Here is a 19,436-nt window from a genome sequence, read left to right on the forward strand (position 1 = left end):
AGACAGATGCGCTCTCTCTCCTACCGCTTATTGAGTAAACGGTGGCGGGGGCATTTTCTCTAGCTGCTTGTTGAGTTAAAGAAACCCCTGCCAGGAAATGAATGAGTTGCCCAGGCTTTGTCTGGCTCAGCACAACCCAGGCCCCTGCGCTCTGCTCTCCCTGCCTTTGATGCGGTCACGTAAACAGGAGATCTCGGATCACCTGATTTGCCAGCCAGCCTCCGCTCTGTGTTTCCACTCCCCGGTGATTGCCTACAGCTGCGGGAGGTTACCCGCTGCCGGGGAGGTAGCAACAGCTCCGGGGCCGAGGAAGGTTCTCCCTGCTGGGGTGGAAGGGCTAATGGAGCTCAGAAGAGGATTTCAGGGACAGATTTATCCACAAGCTGTAAGTCTATTTCTGGGCCGTGCATTTTGCATCTCTGGGAAGCACGTGGCGGGATCTCCCCTGGGGAGGGGCGGGGTCAGACATTCAAAAACACACACACAACCGAGTCCTACACAAATATAACACCTCCCCCACCCCACCCCGTAACCTATGCAAATAAGCAGACAAAGGAAAAGTCCTTGCCTCCTTCCCTCCCGCCTCCCCCCCGCCTCTGTAAACAACCGCCTTAAAGTTTGTGCACAGTGCAAATATAAAAACCTAGAGGCGCTTCTGGAGACAGGGGAGCGCGTGGAATAGGGAACCCCCCCCTGCCTTTTTGCAGCTTCGTTGCTGTAATGAAGGCCTAATGAGCACCGTGTGTGGGGCTCCCTCTGGGGGCCAGAGAGGGGCCCACAGGACTTGGTGATGCTTGTTAAGTTGTGTGTGTGTGAGACAGAGACATAAATGTGTCTGTTTTACAACCAGCTGGGCAATCTCCCTTCTGCCAAAGCCTATAAGCTGGTGGCTCTGAACCTTTCCAGACAACTGTACCCCCTTCAGGAGTCTGATTTGTCTTGTGTACCCCCAAGTTTCACCTCATTTAAAAATGACTTGCTTACAAAACTGGACATAAAAATACAAGTGTCACAGCCACTAGTTCTGAGAAATGGGTGACTTCCTCATGTTTACCATCTAATTATAAAATACATGGATTAGACTATAAATCTTGTACTTACATTTCAGTGTATGGTATACAGAGCAGTGTAAACATGTCATTGTCTGTATGAGATTGTTTGTGCTCACTTTACTGTAAAATGAGGCAACTATTGAGATGAGTTGAGGAACCCCCTGGAAGACCTCTGCACACCCCTGGGGTACATGTACTGGTGGTTTAGAACCACTGGTCTAAACTAGTCAAATGAACACAAGGCAGGAGTGGGGAGGGCTGTGGTCGTGTGGGGCAGACAGTGCTGCTCAATGGACAGAACACTGGGCTGGGAGTCAGTAAGGCTGTTTTGTGTGAGCCGTTGGGCACGTGGCTGCCCCTTGCTGTGCTTCTGTTTCCCTGCCCAACTTTTGAGCCCATTTAACCATTTGGAACAGAAGCTCTTTGGGGAAGGGTTGTCTGATCCCGGTTGGAGCCTTCTGGTGCTACTGTAATATAACCAAAAATAAAGGAGAGGCAGGCTTTAAGGAGGGATGTGAAAGGGGGGTGCGTGGCAGGGGAGAGGTCAGGAATCATGCTAGGCAGAGCAGGGAGGCCAGAATAAGAGAGATGAAGGATGGGGCTAGGAGGAGGTAGATGGGGGATGCTAGTGGGTTTCTGTCCCCTAGGAAATGCCATGGGCCAAAGCTGTGTTTGCTGGTTCACCCTTGGCCTCACCCACGAGGAGGCATGTGGGGTATCACATTGAATGGTGCCCTGCACCCTGCCCAGAATCACCCGCTTTCTGTGGTCTGCCTGACTGGTGGGTGCCTCTTTACATGTGTCATATGGCTGCCGTCTTTTTAGCTACTGCTTGATCCCACAACATGCAATAGAGGAGGTGCCTATGGGCCTCAGCTGGGCTGCTCCCAGCCTCCCATTGAGTTCAATGGGGCCAGTCCTGGCCCCACAGCAGGGGGAGAGGGCTTGAGAGCACCACAACAAAGGGGCTTCTATGAGGTCTCAAATGGATAAAACCCCATGGATCCAAAGAGGGGCTCTGAGCACAAAGAGAGGGTTAAATATGGCACACAGCCAGTCAGGGAGCAAAGGGTGAGGGAGTCCTGCGGTGGGAGGCTTCCAGATTTCTGAATGTTCTGCTCACTTTGCCTGAGGGATAGGCCAGGAAGCAGCTCTCCCATGCAAGGGGGTGTCTGCCCTGGTGTGTGAATGGGAGTGATAGTGCCAGCAGCAGACTCTCCCTGAAATCAGAGGGGCTGTAACTAGGGGTGGTGCTGCACCCCCTGGCTTGATGTGGTGTCCATCACAGACAGGGTTGACAGTTTGGTTCAATGGCTCTCAGCATCCCCACTCTACACATGGTTCCTGCATCCCTGCCTGAAGCCCTGAGACTAGAAGAGAGGGGCAGATAAAGAATCAGACCCAAGCAGCAGCATCCTGAGCCCTGGGCTTTGCATGGTCTCATTTGCCTCCTACAGGTGGGGCACCCTATTCCTCCAGGGGACTCTGTTCTCTTCATCCTGGGACCCTCACCACTCCCAGGGCCGATGGAGCTGTGGTATTGACACCAACTGAGGAGCCCACCCCCACAGTGAACACGTGAGGGGGGTTATCCTTAGAGACTTGTAAAAAGTACAGGCTGAGTAACAGTGACAGCGGCTAACTTAAAGGGCAGAAGGCTAGAGCAGGGGTCTGGGAATCAGGACTCCTGGGTTCTATGCCCAGCTTGGGGAGGAAGTGGTGGCTAATAGAGCAGTCTGAGTGCCCAGCTGGGACTAGAACTAGCCAGATAGTTTCAAACACATTTTTCTCCCCCACCCCAAACAATTGCCTCAAAAAAGACAACAAAGAAAAAAAAATTGCAGAAAGCTGTTGTCTTTTGGGGGTGGGTCTGTGTGTGTGTAGGGGAAGAATTGTGACATTGTTTGGAACATTGTGTGACCAAACCATTAGAGAAACAGTTCTCAAAAGTTTTTGTGTGTTGAAAGCTGAGTTATCTGCAAGCCAAGAATAGGTTCAGTAACAATTCTGGTGTTTTTTTTTTTAAATGGGAGTTGGTCCATTCTGAACGCTGAAGAGCAGACACGCTTTTGAAAAATGTTGGCAACTCTTAAAGAACTTTTTCCAGCCAGTTCTAGCCCCAAACCTTGGGTTTCACCCCCAGCTCTGGGCAGGGAGTGAGGTCTCATAGTCCAGAAGGGGACAGGGACTCAGGACGCCTGGGTTCTACGCCCAGCTCCGGGCGGGGAGTGACAGCCCCTTGGAGGCAGGCTGGGCTAATCCTGCAGCTTTTCCATCCTGCATCGGAAGGATGCTCCTGGCAGTGGCTTCACTGTCTTAGCTCCTCCCCACCTCCCTGGGGGCCGGGTCTCTGAGCAACTGGCTTCCCCCCCCGCCCCCCATTAGCCCTGGGGGCTCTCAGCAGGAGCAGCTGGACAGCTCGCTGCAGCATCGAGCAGGAAACGGAGAGCAGTTTTAATTTCAATTTCCTGCTTTCTCATCGGGACTCCTGCATATTCACTCTCAGCCGCCTGCTACGCAGCCCTGCCCTGCCCAACCGCTGCAGGCAGGAAGCGAGCTCAGGGCTGACCCTGGGGGCCAGGATCTCCAAGCCAACCCATGCGCCTTCTCTGCCCCACAGTCGGGCCAGTGGCAGACCGGGGCTTCCAGCTCTTCAGCCACCTCTGCATGTAAGTCGACTTTGTGGTTTGGGCTTTAAGGTGGGGCCTGCCCCTACCGGCATCTCCCCGGGCCACCTGCAGTGGGGAGAGATCCTGGCAGCTCCTGGCACTACAGGAGCCTCGTGGGTGGCTGCAGGGTCGGGGTGGGGGTTGGTGATGTGGCAACTGGCCAAGTGATACTGAGAAGAGCTGGAGCAGGGTTCTCCGAAACCATTTGTACAGGATGTGGGCCGGGGGGTGGGGGGCGCTCTGAGAGCCATTGAACTAAACTGTATATGATGGAAACCATGTCAGGCCTGGGGCGGCAGCACTCCTTGTTCCAGCAGCTCTGTGCTGAGCGCCTGCAGCCACTGGGGAGTCCTGGGCCTGATTCTGCCCTGCACCTTGCAGGGCCGTGCAAAAGGCTAGCAGGTCTGCGCAGCAGAGGTCAAGGCCAGCAGCGCTCCTAGTGCTGACTGTGCTTGGAGGAGTCAGGAGCACGCTGTGACTCCCAGGTCCAGATCTGGCCCCGCGTTTGTCACTGTGGTAAAGTCTGGCACTTCCCTGGAGGCGCCACTGTGTGGCTAGAGCCTGGAGGAATGTGGTAAGGTTTCTCAGGGACTCATCGCTGTACCCCCGGGGACATGGCCTAGCAGCCTGGGCAGGACTGATGGGGCTTTGGAGGCTGAGGCTGCCAGCCCAGGGCCTTTAAGGGGCACTCAACCCAGCTCCTTGCAGCAGTAAGGAGTGAGATGCGGGGAGGCCAAGAGCTCCCAAAGACACTGGGCTGGGACCAGGGGGAGCCTTTCCTGTCACCTCACTTGAACCCCCAGCTCCGGCCTGTTTCCCCTGCTCTGGAGAATGACTGGCTGGTTTGTCGGACTCCCTAGCACCCCGCCTGGCCGGGGCCAGGAGCCCCAGGGCATGTGTCAAGGCACGGGCACTCTCTGCCATCACCCCCTCGTGGGGAAGGGCGGGTGGGGAAGGAACGTCAGGGCCGGGCTGATGAATCTTTTGGAAAGCGATGTGCAGCTGTTCATCTGCCTGGACTCTGCCCACGGGCTGACACCCACATGATCTGGGGGAGCCTTTCCCCAGCCAGGCTTCCCTTTGTCTCTGCCTGTCTTTGGAGGGTGACCCTGTGGGGTCCCGGCTTCCACAGGGCAGCGCTCCCTTCCCTTTGCCAGGAGCCAGTCTTGCTCTCCTGTGGGGGCTTGGGGGAGAATAGCTTCAAGGTCCTCCACACACACTCTGTGCCCCTGCCCCCGTGAGGTGGATCCTCCCTCCCTCAGGGAACTAAACCTGTCCTTGGCGGAGCAGGACCCACAGCATCACCCTTTCACTTGGCCCCCTGAACGGGCCGCGATCCCCTCCCCACTCCTGTTCCATGCTGTGTGTGGGGGGAAGGGGTTCTTGCCAGTCTCCCCCTCACTCCACCTGCCTCCCCTCTTCTGCCAGCTGAAGGGGCATTTGCCCCCCTTCTCATGTGCTGCCTGTCTTTGCTCCCTTGGGAAAAAGGGGATCTTCTCCCCGTGGAGAGGACGAGCCCCCTGCCTCCACTTCTCCTCAGGACCGAAAGGTCGTTATCCTCTCCCCCACAAACGCACCCAGCGCTGAGGTGGGGGGGCTATTCCTTCCTTCCCTCCCCCCTCTCTCCTTGGAGCTCATTCCAGGGGCCTATTCCTAGGAGGCTGCTCCACTCCCATTGGCTTTAATGGGCTGAGGGAGCAGGTACGGGCTGGGGTTGGGGCTCCTGTCTCTCTCTAGCCCAGGTGAGGAGCTGCGTTCGCCACTTTCGCTTTGCCCAGCCCCAGAGGCTGTGGGCTGGACTTTGCCCTGCCGCACTGATAACACCGCCCCCTTCCTGGCACGTAGGTGGGCTGAGGTTGCCAGGGGCCAGGCAGACTGTCCCCGATATCACGCGCACCCGGTGACTCAGCACCCTGACCCGCTGGGATTGCTGTGGGCTGGGGTAACGATTCCTCTGTTGCCATAAAGCGCGGCTCCACCTGCTGCTGTTTCGCCAGCTAGAGCGAGCCCTGGGAGGATGTGTCTGCCGTGGCTCCAACTGAGAAATGGGTCAGAGGGCTGAGCCCGCTCCTGCCTGGGTCTGACAGTGAGGGATAGAGGGACAGGTTCTGGGAAAGGGGGATATGGGACTGACCTTTGCTGCACATCACATTCCTCTGGGAGCTCGTGGGGGGGAAAGGGAAATGGGTGCGAGAAAGCACCGGTTTTGTGGTGTTCAAGGTAGTGCAGCCACCTGGAGCTGCTGAGAGTATGCAGGTATGAAATATTAATGTGGGCTGCAAGCCACAGGGTATCGCCAGCTCCCAGCAGCCTGGAGGCGGCCCATGAGGCAGACAGACCCCCACGTTTTTACATCCATGTGACATGTGTCTTGTGATTAAAACGCCATTGGGAACAATTGACCGAGGGAGAATTGCAGGTCTCCCTGCCCCAGGCCCGCGTCACTTGTGTCTCTGCTGCTCAATAGGAGTGGACGGGAGGCACCTCTCATGCGGCCTGTTGCTTTCTCTGGGGCTCTCCAGTCCTCCCAGGGCAGCTTGAGGTTCTGGTGGGTGTGTGCAGTGGGGCAGGAGACATATAGACTTTGTGAGTTGTTGCCGCTTGGGACTGGATTGGGAAAGGGTCATGGCTGCATTGACTTGAGGCTGCCTGTTTCATTAGCAAAGTGCTGTGGCAGGCAGGCAGAGCTGTAGGAAAGAGATCTATACTGAGCGTGCAGAGAGGCCAGGGTTACCAATAGCCACCAGCTTGCACTCCTGAACTGCAAGTGTCACCTCAAACTAGATCCTTCCTGAAACTTCTGGCTTCTCTTCTCCAGTCCCATACACCCACGTGAGCTCAGTCAAGTTCCCAGGGCACCCACTTCCCCCCGCCACCAGCCCAGTTGCTACAGTCTCAGCAGAAAGACTTAGAATTAAACGGGTCATGGAAACTGAACTCCCCTGTCAGCCCCTAAAAGTGTGATTGCTCCAGAGCCGAGTAAGAGGCCCCATTGATGATACAGGGTGGTGCTTGCAGTGTTCTGGGCATATATTGGGGGATGCCATTAGAGACAAGCATGAGCCTCAGAGCCTGGATTCAGATGGAAAGATCTGGGCGTCCAGAGCCAGGTGTTTGGGTCAGCCCATCGAGACAGCTGCTGAATTAGGCTTTGGACCTTACCTTCCCCAAAGATCAGGGGGAGTTTGGACAAGGAGTTTGCTGGAGCCCGTCCCTCTCTCTAGCTATAGCTACTTCACAAGGGTAACGGGCATCTCTAGCCGCATCACAAGAGCTAACTTGTCTTGTCCTGATGTTGAATGATGGCTGGTTGCACAGAGCAGGAAAGAAAGCAGCTAGTTTCAGGCTGCCTGGTTAGTGCCCATAGGAGGAAATACTGAAGGGGAAGAAGAACCAGCAGGGGAGGAAATGAGGAAAATATCACAAAGCTCAGTCACGCTGAATTCCCCTAAAATTTTGTAATATGTAGAAACTCCTACATGGTCCCTTTTGTAGCCTCTTCTTCTTAGACCATCCTCAGTGTCCTCTAGTTCCAGAGCCAGGTGCTGGTCAGTACCATCATATATAATTCACATACAAGCTATGTTAAAATAACTTTATTAAGGTTGCAAAGTCAAGCACTCAAAAATTTTCTTGGCCAGCTAGTCCCAGCTTCCCTCTCTTACCCTGTGCCCCTTCCAGTCCCCGGGCCAGCTCTAGTCTCAGACACCCCCATCTCCCGCCCCAATTCTTGCCCCAATCTATGTCTGTCCTTTGCCCCCTACTTTCCCAGAGCCAGCTCTTGTTCCCTATGAATTTGTGTCAGGCACGCCTCCTCCACGCTGCAGGACAGACAGGCTCCTTGCTTGCAGTTCGTGTCCAGATACAAACCTGGCCTGGCTCACCAAAACCCAGAACTACAATTGCTGAGAAAGTCCTTTTCAGTCCAGGGTTGGAGCATGCTCAGTTTGTGCAGAATCTTCAGGGAATTAAGCTACTAAAATCTAAGAAATCTGTACTGAGCATGTGTGAACTGATTTTTCAAAGGCTTATAACTGGGTCAAATTTGGGCAGATTTTCACATGGCCAGCAAAAGGCAATCCCTGGCATGCAGGCCACCCCTCTGCCAAATTGCAAGACCCTGTGCCAAAGTATCAAGGAGCAAAGGTCACCAGAATTTTTTAACGTGAGCAAAACAATGTATTTGTCCTTAGTCGTCTTCTTGGATATGGCCACACTGGTTTGATTGAGATTTTCCAAAAAGATTCAGCCGAGGCAGATACTTGGCATAGAAAATTTCTGTCCAAATGGTTAAAGTTTGGGATGGGGATATGCAACTGAAAACAGGGTCTTATAATGGGAGGCGTTGGGTAACCTTGATTGTAGGCGGTCCTACCAGTCCCACCTATCACATAGAACTTCCGAATTCATAACTTAGGTATATCTTCACTACCTGCCGGATCAGTGGCTAGCGATTGGTTTATCAGGGATCGATATATCACGTCTCATCTAGAAGCGAGATATCGATTCTCGAACGCGCTCCCGTTGACTCCGGAACTCCACCAGAGTGAGCGGCGGTAGCGGAGTGGACGGGGGAGCCGTGGCCGTCGATCCCGCGCTGTGAGGACAGGAGGCAAGTCGAAATAAGATACTTTGACTTCAGCTATGCTATTCACGTAGCTGAAGTTGCGTATCTTACATCGCCCCCGCCCCCTAGTGTAGACCAGGCCTTAGTGGGAGAGTCAATGTGTCATGTGGGAGACAACGCCATCTAGTGGTTAATGCACAGGCCTGTCAAGTCAGGACTCCTGGGTTCCATTACTGGCACGTGCTCTATGGATTTGGGCAAGGCCTGTCCCTCTCACTTTTCCCATCTGTGAAATGGAGATAGAAAGATGGAGGGACAGTGCCTTGAAGCCCCTGCATTCTGTTCCTGACTCTGATAGCTCTGAGGATCCACTCCCCTTTTCTTCTCCAAGACTCAGCATTAAACCGATTCTTTCTTTTCTTCCAAGCTGAATGGAGAGGAACCACAGGGAGTTCTCTGCTGAACTTCAGCGTGGTGTTATTGGGGACTCCAACAAAGACTGAGGGTTTCCGTCCAAATCTAGAGGAGTGACAGTGGTTTTACTCTGAACTGCTTGTAAACTCAATAGATTAGACAGACATAGGTTATGTCTACATTGGAGCTGGGGGTGTATTTCCTGCTTGGGTAGATGTACGTCTGCCAGCTTTGATCGGGCTAAGACGATAAAAGGAGAAGTGTAGCTGCAGTGGGATGGGCTAGCTATCTGAGTCAGTGCATGGGTTCCCTGGGCAGGACTGTATTCAGGCAGCCAGCACTCACACTGCTGTAGCTACACGTCTGTTCTCAGCGCGTTAGCGTGCAGCTGCCCACGCTGGAAATTATGCCTCCGGCCGGCGTGCAAATGTGCCCAAGGAGTCGGGGGAAGGGGTGCCCACACCCCAGCAGAACGCTTGTCAGAAATGCCCCCTGGTTTTAAGTAACCTCATGTGGAATGACAGGGAAACAACCCCATGAGCACTGTCCTGGGAAGGGAGAGTGATGTCTTTTTGTCCAGTTTTACACAGCAGAGCTGTAGATTTGAACACACTTTTCTGCCTGGGTCACTCAGAGCCCACGTCCTCAGTATGGGGTTTCCTGGCCTCTTCCACCATCAAATGATCGTTCCTGCCTCTCATCAGTTATTTATTGCTCCCTGGGCTGGTCTGACAAACCACGACACTTTCTCCATCAGATCCCAGCTGAAGACTCGGGGCCTGGTGTTCAGAGGTGTGGATTGTTACAGACGGCAGTGTTTCCCAACCTTTTCGATCCCAGGGACTGGCTTGCTGCCTTCCTAGACTGTGTCAGGGAGATCTCAGGGACCAGCGCTGGTCCACGGACCGATCATTGAGAAACACAGACTTTGAGGGGCCCAGCCAAGGTCAGAGTCACATGGTGCTAGGTGTTGTACAAACACCCAGGACAGGACACGCCCTGCTCTACATAGACAAGATAGATGAAGGGCAGGACAAGGGAATTGGCAGGGCTGGGATTAGAAGAAGTCTTTCTTGGGTCCTGCTGCAGTGCCCTCCCCCCTGGACCACACTGCCTTTCAGTCTGAGCCTCTGAAAGTCTAAGGGCCTGATCCAAAGGCCAGTGAAAACAGTGGATGCTGTGTGTGTCCAGCATCTCTGAAAAACCTTTCACAATTTCTTCCATCAGGCCTATGAGAAATGAGTCAAGGCTCGTAAAAAAAAATCCAAGTCATTCCCTATTGGAGGCTTGCCCGAACGGTCTGTTCTCCGCGTTTATTGTCATAACCACAGCAAAACCGGAGGGTGATAGATACCCAACACGGCCTTGAATCACAGCTCTGTCTGACGGCGACTCACGCCGTTGAGGGGGCGGAAAGGGAAAAGCAAAGCAGTGGCAAATGAAAGGAACTGTTGCCCTGTGTAACCCAGCTTGCTTTCCATTGGGGTGGGGAGTTTGAGGCTTGGTGACTTCGATCCAATGCTGTTTGCTGTTCGCATTGGGCTTGGCAGCACACTCATCGAACTCGTTTAAAATTCCGTCTCCACACGGTTCAGGCCTGTCCACAATATGTTGTAAACCTGTTTGGAAACTATTAGAAGGATTTTAGTCTCAGTAGCGCTGGTGTGAATCTGGAGTAACTGAACAGAGTTACTGAGACCAGAATCTGACCCAAACCTTACACGCTCAAGGCCAGAAGTTCAGCAGCTCCGCTGCACCCGCAGCAGGGGGCCAGATTTTCACAAGAACTCACCACCCTCTTGAAAAATCTGGGCCGTTATTGGGGTGCTGAACTCTTGGGACAATGTGGCCCAAGGGTGGGTCTTGAGATCGTATGAAATGGTGGCGCTACGATTCTAAAATGCTTTATACTGACCCCGACCCTCCTTGGGAAAGCTCCTTGAGATCGACAAGTGAAATTCGCTGTCTCAGCACGAGGTCGTATGAGAATGCAATTTGGCCCCGTTTATATTATTTCCCAGCCAAATCCGTGCTCCAAACTGGGTTCGCTGCTGGAGAAGAGTTTAAAGCCAGTTCCAGTGTAAACAGAGGCACAGATTCACTTGCAACGCACGGTGTCATGCACCTTACTTTTAGGTGCCTAGCAAATCACAATGCGATCCACAAAGCGGGGCTGGGCACCGGGGCCCCCTGTACAATGACCTAGGGAGAGTGAGGTGCATCCGAATGCAATCCACAAGGGCCAGCCCGCTATGTGGCGGGTGGAGTGTATGTGTATGTTGAAGCTGGCCAGTAGGAGATGGTATCAGAGGGGTAGCCGTGTTAGTCTGGATCTGTAAAAGCAGCAGAGAATCCTGTGACACCTTAAAGACTAACAGACGTTTTGGAGCGTGAGCTTTCGTGGGTGAATACCCACTTTGTCAGACGCAGGTAGTGGAAATTTCCAGGGGCAGGTATATATATGCTAGCAAGCAAGCTAGAGATAACGAGGTTAGTTCAGTCAGGGAGGGTGAGGCCCTGTTCTAGCAGTAGAGGTGTGAAAACCAAGGGAGGAGAAACTGGTTCTGTAATTGGCAAGCCATTCACAGTCTTTGTTTAGTCCTGAGCTGATGGTGTCAAATTTGCAGATGAACTGAAGCTCTGCAGTCTCTCTTTGAAGTCTGGTCCTGAAGTTTTTTTGCTGCAGGTGGCCATCTGCAAATTTGACACCATCAGCTCAGGACTAAACAAAGACAGTGCATGGTATGTAGAGCAGTATACATTTATGTATCTAGGAAATTTTAGTTTGTACTGACTTCGCTAGTGCTTTTTCTGTAGCCCGTTGTAAAACTGGGCAAATATCTGGATGAGTCGATGTGTTCCCTGGAAGACCTCTGTGTACCCCCCGGGGCATGCGTACCCCCAGGGGCACGTGTACCTCTGGTGAGAACCACTGTTCTGGATTCTGAGAAATAAAGCAGTGTTATGTTGCAAGCTCCTAGCAGGAGCGTGAAATGTTTTTTATCCAGATAACACCCAGAGCAGCAATTAATTCTAAACAAAGGCCTTGGGGGCTTGCCGAAGTTCCTGCATGAATGCAGTCAGGCAAAGGTGCTATTCATGCCAGCAGAGTTCCGCCCCTGCTTGAAACCAGGGGAAGCTGCACCAGTGCAAACTGTGACTCAGAGCCCGTCTATTCTGGGGATTTGCACCAGTGCAGCTAAACTGGTGGTGGACTCTCACATATGGACACGGGCTAAACAGAAGGTGCTGGAGGAGGGTGTAAGATTCCTGATCCCACTGAAGTCAATGACCAAACTCCCACTGATGCCGGGGGGCGGGGCAGAGGAGTTGGGCTGTACTGGTCAGATGTGGGCAGCGCAAAAAGGCAACTTATACAAAGTCATTTACTCTAACCCCAGCTGCCACCCACTTCGGGTAGATTCCAGACACCTCTGCTGCTTTCTGTTCATTTTACTAATCTTCCCCCTCCCCAGCTGGCAGCCTCCTGCCCCACAGCTATCTCTTGGGGAGCTTTTGCAAGGCTGCTGAAATCTGGGGCTGCGGCTGGTCTCAGCTCACATCCGGCCTGCTTAGGGTAGCCCTGGCTCCCTCTCTGGTAGGGAAACCTCCTGCCCTCCCGAACTGGATGGGTGATAAAGAGGAAGGAAGAATGGTCTCTGATGATGCCACAGGAAAAGACACTGAAACTCCACAGATCCGCTTTGTGTGTTTCAGGTGCACAGTGCACATAGGAAATTGCCCAGCAGTGAAGCCGACTTCTGGCCTGTCTCCCTGATGTCACACTTGCACAAGGGTACAATTGCTACAATTCTTGGGCCAGGCCACACTTGGCTGCTAAATCCCAGAGGGGATATCCAGATGTGCTGAGCGTCTGCAGCTGCTAAGGAGGTTGGGGTTTTTGGGTTGCTTGGATTCAGGTGCCTAAATGTGGCCATGGGAGCCTTGCTCTGTGCACCAGATCTGAACACTCTGCCTAGAGCTCTTTAGCCCACGCGCTCTCTACTCCTACTTTAGCTGATGCTAGGACAGGATAATAAGCCTGGTACATATCAATGTCTGTGTTAAATTGATGAACTCATTTAAGCTTGCAGTGTCCAGTGAGCATAACTGGACAGTGCAAGAGAGAGATTCCTAGGGTTGTGTCTGGGACCGGCGCTATTGGCTAGTATCATTCGGTTGCACAGTCCAAGCCCCGGCTGGCCAAAAGTGCTCACTCACGTAGCTGGGAGCAGTTGACATGCCAGAGGCTGTGTGTGAACAGCCCAGGAGTGGGGGTTCTCACAGCGGAGCAGGGTAAGGCTGGCTACCAGAGCCGAGGGCTGGAGTGACCTAGCAGATCGCCGGTCCAGATAACGCCAGGGGAACGTCACAGTGTTATCTTTCTGGATTCTAAGAATAAAACCAGAGTTATGTGGCAGTCTCCCAGCAGAGTGTTTGATGTTTCTAGCCAGCATCTTTGCATGTAAGCTGTGAAATGTAACATATCTGAAGGCCGTCTTAGGTCTTAATCTGCTGGCACAAGCAGTTGATGCTCATGCTTTTAGCTCTGAAGCTCTTGGGTTCAAATCCTGCTGTTGCCCTAAGTGGGCTCTGTTATAATTGGACAATTAGCTTGGCACATTATGGGTTTTGGTGTGTGTATGTGTGTGTGTCCTCCTCTGCAGCATTGGGTGTTGGCCAGCTAGTGGCAGGAGACCGGGCTACGTGGTCCGATCTGCTAGAGTGATCTCACGGGTCTCGTTTCCTTCCCCTGTGTCACGCCTTGGGGTAACGTCCATGAAATGGGGGTTGTTTGAGGAGTGGCTTCTCTGCAGTGCCTCCTTCACTCAGTCTGTGGTTCGCTCCCTCTTTTCCAGACTCCCTTCTTGACCCCGAGCGCACAGGATGAACACTCAGGATGGGGAGCAGGGTAACCCGGCTCACTCTCTTTTCGAAACCTTCCTCCGTGCCAACCACTGCGAGGAGGTGCTGGGCAGCTTCCAGGCCTTGTGCGGGCAGCTGGCTCTGGAGCACAAGGGCCAACTGCAGTTCTACCATAAGCTCAAGTCCTGCCTTAACTACTGGAGTGCCAAGGCACTGTGGGGCAAGCTGGATAAGAAGGCTGGACACACAGACTATGACCAGGGAAAGGCATGTGCCAACACCAAGGTAAGAAGGGAGGGCATGGCTGGTATAACCAGGGAAGGGCCTATGCTGAGAGCAAGGGGGAGGTATTACATAGGTTAACTATGTCATTTGCCTCTTCCTACTGGCTGGTCCAAGTAACTGTAACAATCTACTACTATGTTATAGCTAATGGAGCTGCTCTTTTACCTCAGGTGGTGGGGGTTGTGCTTCCAGTAAGCGGAGTCATGGGTTCGAATCCTCACCGTCAACCGTGGTTTTTGTCTGTAGGCAGCAGTGGTTCATTGCACTGAGACTGGGAGTGGGCTGGGGTGCATTGCAGGTGCGGGGTGAGCCCAGAGCTAGCTAATGACAACGCTCTCTTCAGGGATGAATGATTTGGCCTGTCCAGGCAGGGCTGAGTGGATCAGAGAGAGTATCTGAGCGCCCTGTGTCGCTCCTGTTAGGATGTGCAGTGGCTTGTGGTGTTGACACGGTGAATAAACAGGTCTTGGCAGTTCAACAACCCCACCTGTGATGCAAATTGAGCCCCTTGCTGGAAGGGCAGGCGCAGTGCAGCTTCCTGGGGAGCTCTGCCTATGCTAGTATGTTTCGGGAAATTTACTTGGGCCCTGTCTCCACTAGTGCTCCAGGCGGGAGTGTTCCCGAAACCATGCTGGCCAGGCCGGGGGACCTACTGCGTGTCTGCTCTGTTCAAGAGAAACTTACAGGCCCCAGGGCATGCGGGAGGGGTGGGGGGCAAGGAGCCAGGAACTCTCACGCGCCAACACTGCTGGACCGGTCACTACAGCTCTCTGCTTGTGTCCTCTTGTGGAGAACAGGGAGTTAATGGCTTCCTAGCAGACAGTGTCAGTGCTGGGGGAGAGTCGGGGGTGGTGCTGTTCACTCTAACTCTGCTTGGGAGAGAGATTAGATCCCCCATTATCTGTCCTTGGATGAGAACGACTGGGACCGAGACTAAAACACATTGTTTTGAAAGGTGTAACAGTTCAGCTCGCTGAATTCCCAGCAGAGGAAAAGTGGGGCTTCCTTGTGTACGCTGAGGAATTCAGCCATCAGTGTGGTATTGACAGAGCCGTGCCTTCAAGGGCTGAGCTTCCCAGGCAGAGTCTGCAAAGGGCACCGAGTGTTTATTGAACACCACCCAGCATAGCTGCACTGGTGCAAACCCACAGGCCTGACACACCAAGCGGCTGCTTGTGCTGGCGACAGCTCACTCCTGCTCGAATCCGGGGCTAGCTGCACAGGTGCAAATCATGGCAGCTAGAGGCTTTACCCATCCCCAGGGCGGGGGCTGTAACCAGGACAAAGCCCCAGTGCAGCCAAGGCCTGAGTTTTCAGCAGATCACCCTGATTCTGGCCCCGTGAAAATGAGGGGGAGTCGGATCTGATGTGGGAAGAGGGGAGACCAGAGCTGGAGGCCTTTCTGGCCTGGGGCTTGTGTGCGCTTCCCTCCCAGTGGTGTGACTCATGCTCTGTGTCAAAGGGGGTTGGACTGATTTCCTGACTCCATCAACTCGGCCGCAGTCACCTGGCTGCTGCAGTGTAGACCCCCTGCTCCCTCCTGTCTGGAATCCGCTCACTTCACCTCAGTTCTCAGCCCTACCAGGCCTTGAGATCCCAGCCAGGCCTAGTATCCCCTCCCTCAGCTAGTCAGGCCCTTCTGCCCCCCATGGGGACAGACGCGCCTGTCCCAAGAGATCAGCACTGGGGTATCTGGTGGGCTTATTCCCAGCCATAAGCGAGGAGCCTCCTGAGTTCTGCCCTGGGCACTCAGCTCTGTCACTGCTCCTTCCAGTGCCTGGTCATTGGGGCCGGCCCCTGTGGGCTCCGCACCGCCATCGAGCTGGCCTTCCTGGGAGCCCGTGTCGTGCTGGTGGAGAAGAGAGACTCCTTCTCCCGCAACAACGTGCTGCACCTCTGGCCTTTCACCATCCACGACCTGCGGGCGCTGGGTGCCAAGAAGTTCTACGGGCGCTTCTGCACTGGAGCCTTGGACCACATCAGTGAGTGGGGCCGGGGAAGCAGGGCAGGCACAGCTCTGGGGTCAGAGCAAAATGTGGCTGGGGGGGGTTGGGTGACAGGACAGTGCCCGGCGCGCTGTGGCGGGGGTTGGTTGTGTGTGGGAGTGGACAGGGCTGGGCCGGAGGCATGTTGCGGCTTGTGGGGATTGTGGCAGTGACCAATATGCCCTGCCACTGTGGCTGGGCAGGTGAGGGGCGGGGGGGCAATGCATGGGGCACTGAGGCTGGCGTTGTGGGGGAGGCTGGTGCAATGGCCAAGGTACCCTGTGGTTGTGGCTGGGTGAGTTGGGGTCAGGGGCCCTGCTGTCCCGAAGAGCCCCATCCCAGCATGTCCCTGGAGGATTTCAGCTTCCCCCATACTCCATTTCGCACCTAAGGCAGCTTTGCTCCCAGCCTGCACAATAAACACAGATGGGATCTGCCTTCTAGGGCTGAGACCCATCTCCCGTGCTCTTCAAGCTGGGTCTGTACATCGGAGGGGTCCCCCCACCCCAGCGCCATTCCACGGGATTCTGCAGTACCAGCCGCCCTCCCTGCTAAAGCAGCCTGCGCCCATGGTGGGGAGAGGTCCAGACCCCAAGTCTGTAGCTGGCAGGCAAGTAGCTAGGGAGCTGCCTTGGGTCAGATAGCAGGGAGCGGTCGGAGTCTGTGACCCACAAAGCAGGGGTGCAGGGTAGGGGATGGACTCAAATGGGCTTTGTCTGCGACTGATCTCCGGGGAGCTTTGATTTCTGCTCCATCACTCTGTCTGTCTCTCTCCAGGTATCCGTCAGTTACAGCTGATCCTCCTGAAGGTCGCCTTGCTCCTGGGGGTTGAAATTCACGTCAACGTGCAGTTTAAGGGGCTCATCCCCCCTGCAGCGAAGGGGAGTGGACGGGGTAGGGAGGCTAGAGCCTTGTGGCCCAGACTCATTCCAGCCATCACTGGCTGAAATCCAGTCTGTGCCATGTTGACGGTGCTGGCACCCCCGCCTAGGGCTAGTTTGTTCACTGGAGAAAGTTTGAGGAGGGGTTGGGGGATTCATACTCTTTTCCTACTAACTGCTGCTGACCAAGACTGAAGTGTCTGCAGAGGACTAACACACTCGTGACATAGTTTTGAGTTGTGGGTCGGTTTCCCGTTGGTCTGGTCTGCCCCTGAGGTTTTTGTTTTATTTTAAATAACAGCACCGGTGCCTCCACAAATGCTAATCCAGCTTCACAAACTCCTCCCCTCTTTAGAGGGTGTGGCCATTGTTCAGATGGCGAAACTGAGGCACAGACCAGGAAAGTTATTCACCCAAAGTCATGCAGTGAGTTATTGGTAGAGCTAAGTTCAGAATCCAGAACTCCTGATGCCAAGCCACAAGCTCAAACCACTAGACCACACCCCCTCCCCCCCCTTTATGTATAAACGTTCCTGACAGGGGGATGGGGGAGTTTTCATATTGGAGTGTCGATCAGGCCCCTTCTGACGCCCCCTTCTCCGTTGTCTTTCTCTGCAGGTGGTGGCTGGAAGGCTGCACTCCAGCCCAGCTCCTCTCCCGTGGGGCAGTATGAATTTGATGTCCTCATCTCAGCCGGAGGAGGCAAATTTGTGCCTGAAGGTGAGGGCTCCCTTGTGAGCTACAGCTCATGTGTCCCCCTCCCCTCCCAGCCTGGGGTAGGAGGGTGCATGAGGCTGCTGAGTGTAGCCTGGCTAGAGGGGCTAGGAGTGCTCCATCTCCTCTGTAGCTTGATGTTCCTTCTCCTCTACCACGGAGGCACGTACAGTCCCTACAGGGCTCGGGGGCTGACGGGGACCCCTCTCAGGCCGGACGCACCCCCATTACCCAGAGGCTGGCCAGCAGCATTGGCCTAGGAGGGGCCAGTGCTCTCCACCCTTCTCAGGGTGGCCAGGCTAAGGGGAGGCAATGGTGCTTCTGGTTGCGTCAGCTGGGCCGATGGGTCCTGGGACCCTGACCGAGTCTCTTCTCGCGGGTGAGGGTAGCGGAGAGAGAGGCTGAAGGGCTGGTGTGGGAGTGGGTGGGGGTCGTTCTCTTTCTGCTCAGTTCTCATGGGTCCCCACCCAGTGGGGCTGGAGTCTGCTGGCAGGATATGGAGTCCTGGCCTGAGGCGGGATGGGAGCAGAGGGGGAGGAGATGCAGTGTTCTCTGGAGCAGGGCATTTGCGTGAGCCAGGCAGCTTGGCGCCATGGCTTGTACTGTGAAGGGTCTGGGGCGAGAGACTGGGGAGTGGGAGAAAAGGCCTTGAGACAGCTTGGCTCCTGATAGCCGGCGCTGGTCATGCCACCTGCTGAGGCTTGCCCCGAACATCTGCAGGGCCGCAGGGCTGGCCAGCTGCTACCTTAAAATGCATGTAGCGTAATGCAGCGGGGCGTTCCCAGTGCTTGCGCAGGGGCCTCTACAGCCCAGAACTGCCCGGCCTCCAGGCCCGCCTCCTCCCTGAGAAAACCAAACAGTGGGGACCTCCCTTCCTGGGCCACTGTTTCCCCAGGCCCCTAATGGTGCTTCCCTCTCTCCCCAGCGTCTGTGCTGGGCCGGGAGCACCTGGGGGCACGGAGCGATTCCCCCTTAGTGCTCAGTAATCGGTACGTGGTCCTGCCTTCTGGCTGTGTACTGCCAGCTTGGCGCTGGCCCACAATGGTTGAGGGGTTCAGAGCTGGGGCTTGGTCCAGGCCCTTCTCAAACCCTGCTCCTACCACCACTGACACCTTGGTACTTGCTGTAGACAGAGCACCCTGAATGTCAGGCAGTGTAGTTCTTGGAGCTGCCGAATAACAGACAAGGACGCTGCAGCCCTGAGGGTATGTTCTGGCCCTTGTCAGTCTGATTCGGCCTGCATCCCTCTTCTTTGCCTCCACTCCCCACCCCCAAACAGGCTTTTCCCTGCACTGCCAATGCCCCCTTTCCTGTGGGCTAGGAAGGGCCCTGGCAGGCCTGACGGGCGTGATGTCTGTGTGTCTGTCCCCAGGGTTCAAGCGGAAGGAGATGCGCGGGAAGCTGGCGATCGGCATCACCACCAACTTCATCAACCGCAACAGCCGGGCCGAGGTGGAGGTGGCCGAGATCAGCGGTGTGGCCCGCATCTACAACCAGCAGTTCTTCCAAAACCTCTACAACAAAACAGGTCAGCAGGGCCTTCCCCCGTCAGCTAACCCCTTCCCCTGTCCTCCAGGGCTCCATCAACCCACCCCTGTTGTGCGATGGGGCCGGGGGGCGGGGGTGGGGGCATTCAACAGGCAGCAGGGGTCCCTCCTCAGAAGAGGGTGTGCTCAGAGAAGGGGACTTCAGCACTGAGATCAGGGGCTGCTGACGTTGGTTATTTGATTTGTGGTAGCACATGGGAGCCCCAATCATGCCCCAGCCTCCCACAGTGCCAGGTGGTGTACAAACACAGAACAAAGAGACGGTCCCTCCCTCCCCCCGCCAGGGGCTGCAGGCAATTGGGGCCATTTGGTGTGAGCCTAAGCTGGGAAGATGGAAGGCTACCAGAGGGGGAAGTATATAACTTAGCCAACTGCAGAGAGGACATTAATGGGACACCTCTGTTGACCCTGTGTCATACCACAAGAACAAGGGACTCTCAGTGAAATTAAAAATGA

At 54.8% G+C, this 19,436-nt stretch overlaps 1 protein-coding gene across 1 annotated transcript in view; it reads left to right on the forward strand.

The window, feature by feature from the left end:
• Nucleotides 1-3,571: 3,571 nt before the first annotated feature.
• The window catches only part of MICAL1 (microtubule associated monooxygenase, calponin and LIM domain containing 1), a 38,951-nt gene continuing 23,086 nt past the window's right edge, over nucleotides 3,572-19,436 (forward strand). Inside the window, exons 1-6 of the mRNA XM_032789075.2 lie at nucleotides 3,572-3,721; nucleotides 13,562-13,853; nucleotides 15,628-15,835; nucleotides 16,616-16,732; nucleotides 17,338-17,439; nucleotides 18,806-18,961. Of these exons, the coding sequence (XP_032644966.1) occupies nucleotides 13,590-13,853; nucleotides 15,628-15,835; nucleotides 16,616-16,732; nucleotides 17,338-17,439; nucleotides 18,806-18,961 (847 nt within the window). The 5' untranslated portion in view covers nucleotides 3,572-3,721; nucleotides 13,562-13,589. The remainder of the gene's footprint in view (nucleotides 3,722-13,561; nucleotides 13,854-15,627; nucleotides 15,836-16,615; nucleotides 16,733-17,337; nucleotides 17,440-18,805; nucleotides 18,962-19,436) is intronic.

This window comes from Chelonoidis abingdonii, chromosome 4, assembly GCF_003597395.2.
Source record: "Chelonoidis abingdonii isolate Lonesome George chromosome 4, CheloAbing_2.0, whole genome shotgun sequence".
NCBI lineage: Eukaryota > Metazoa > Chordata > Testudines > Testudinidae > Chelonoidis > Chelonoidis abingdonii.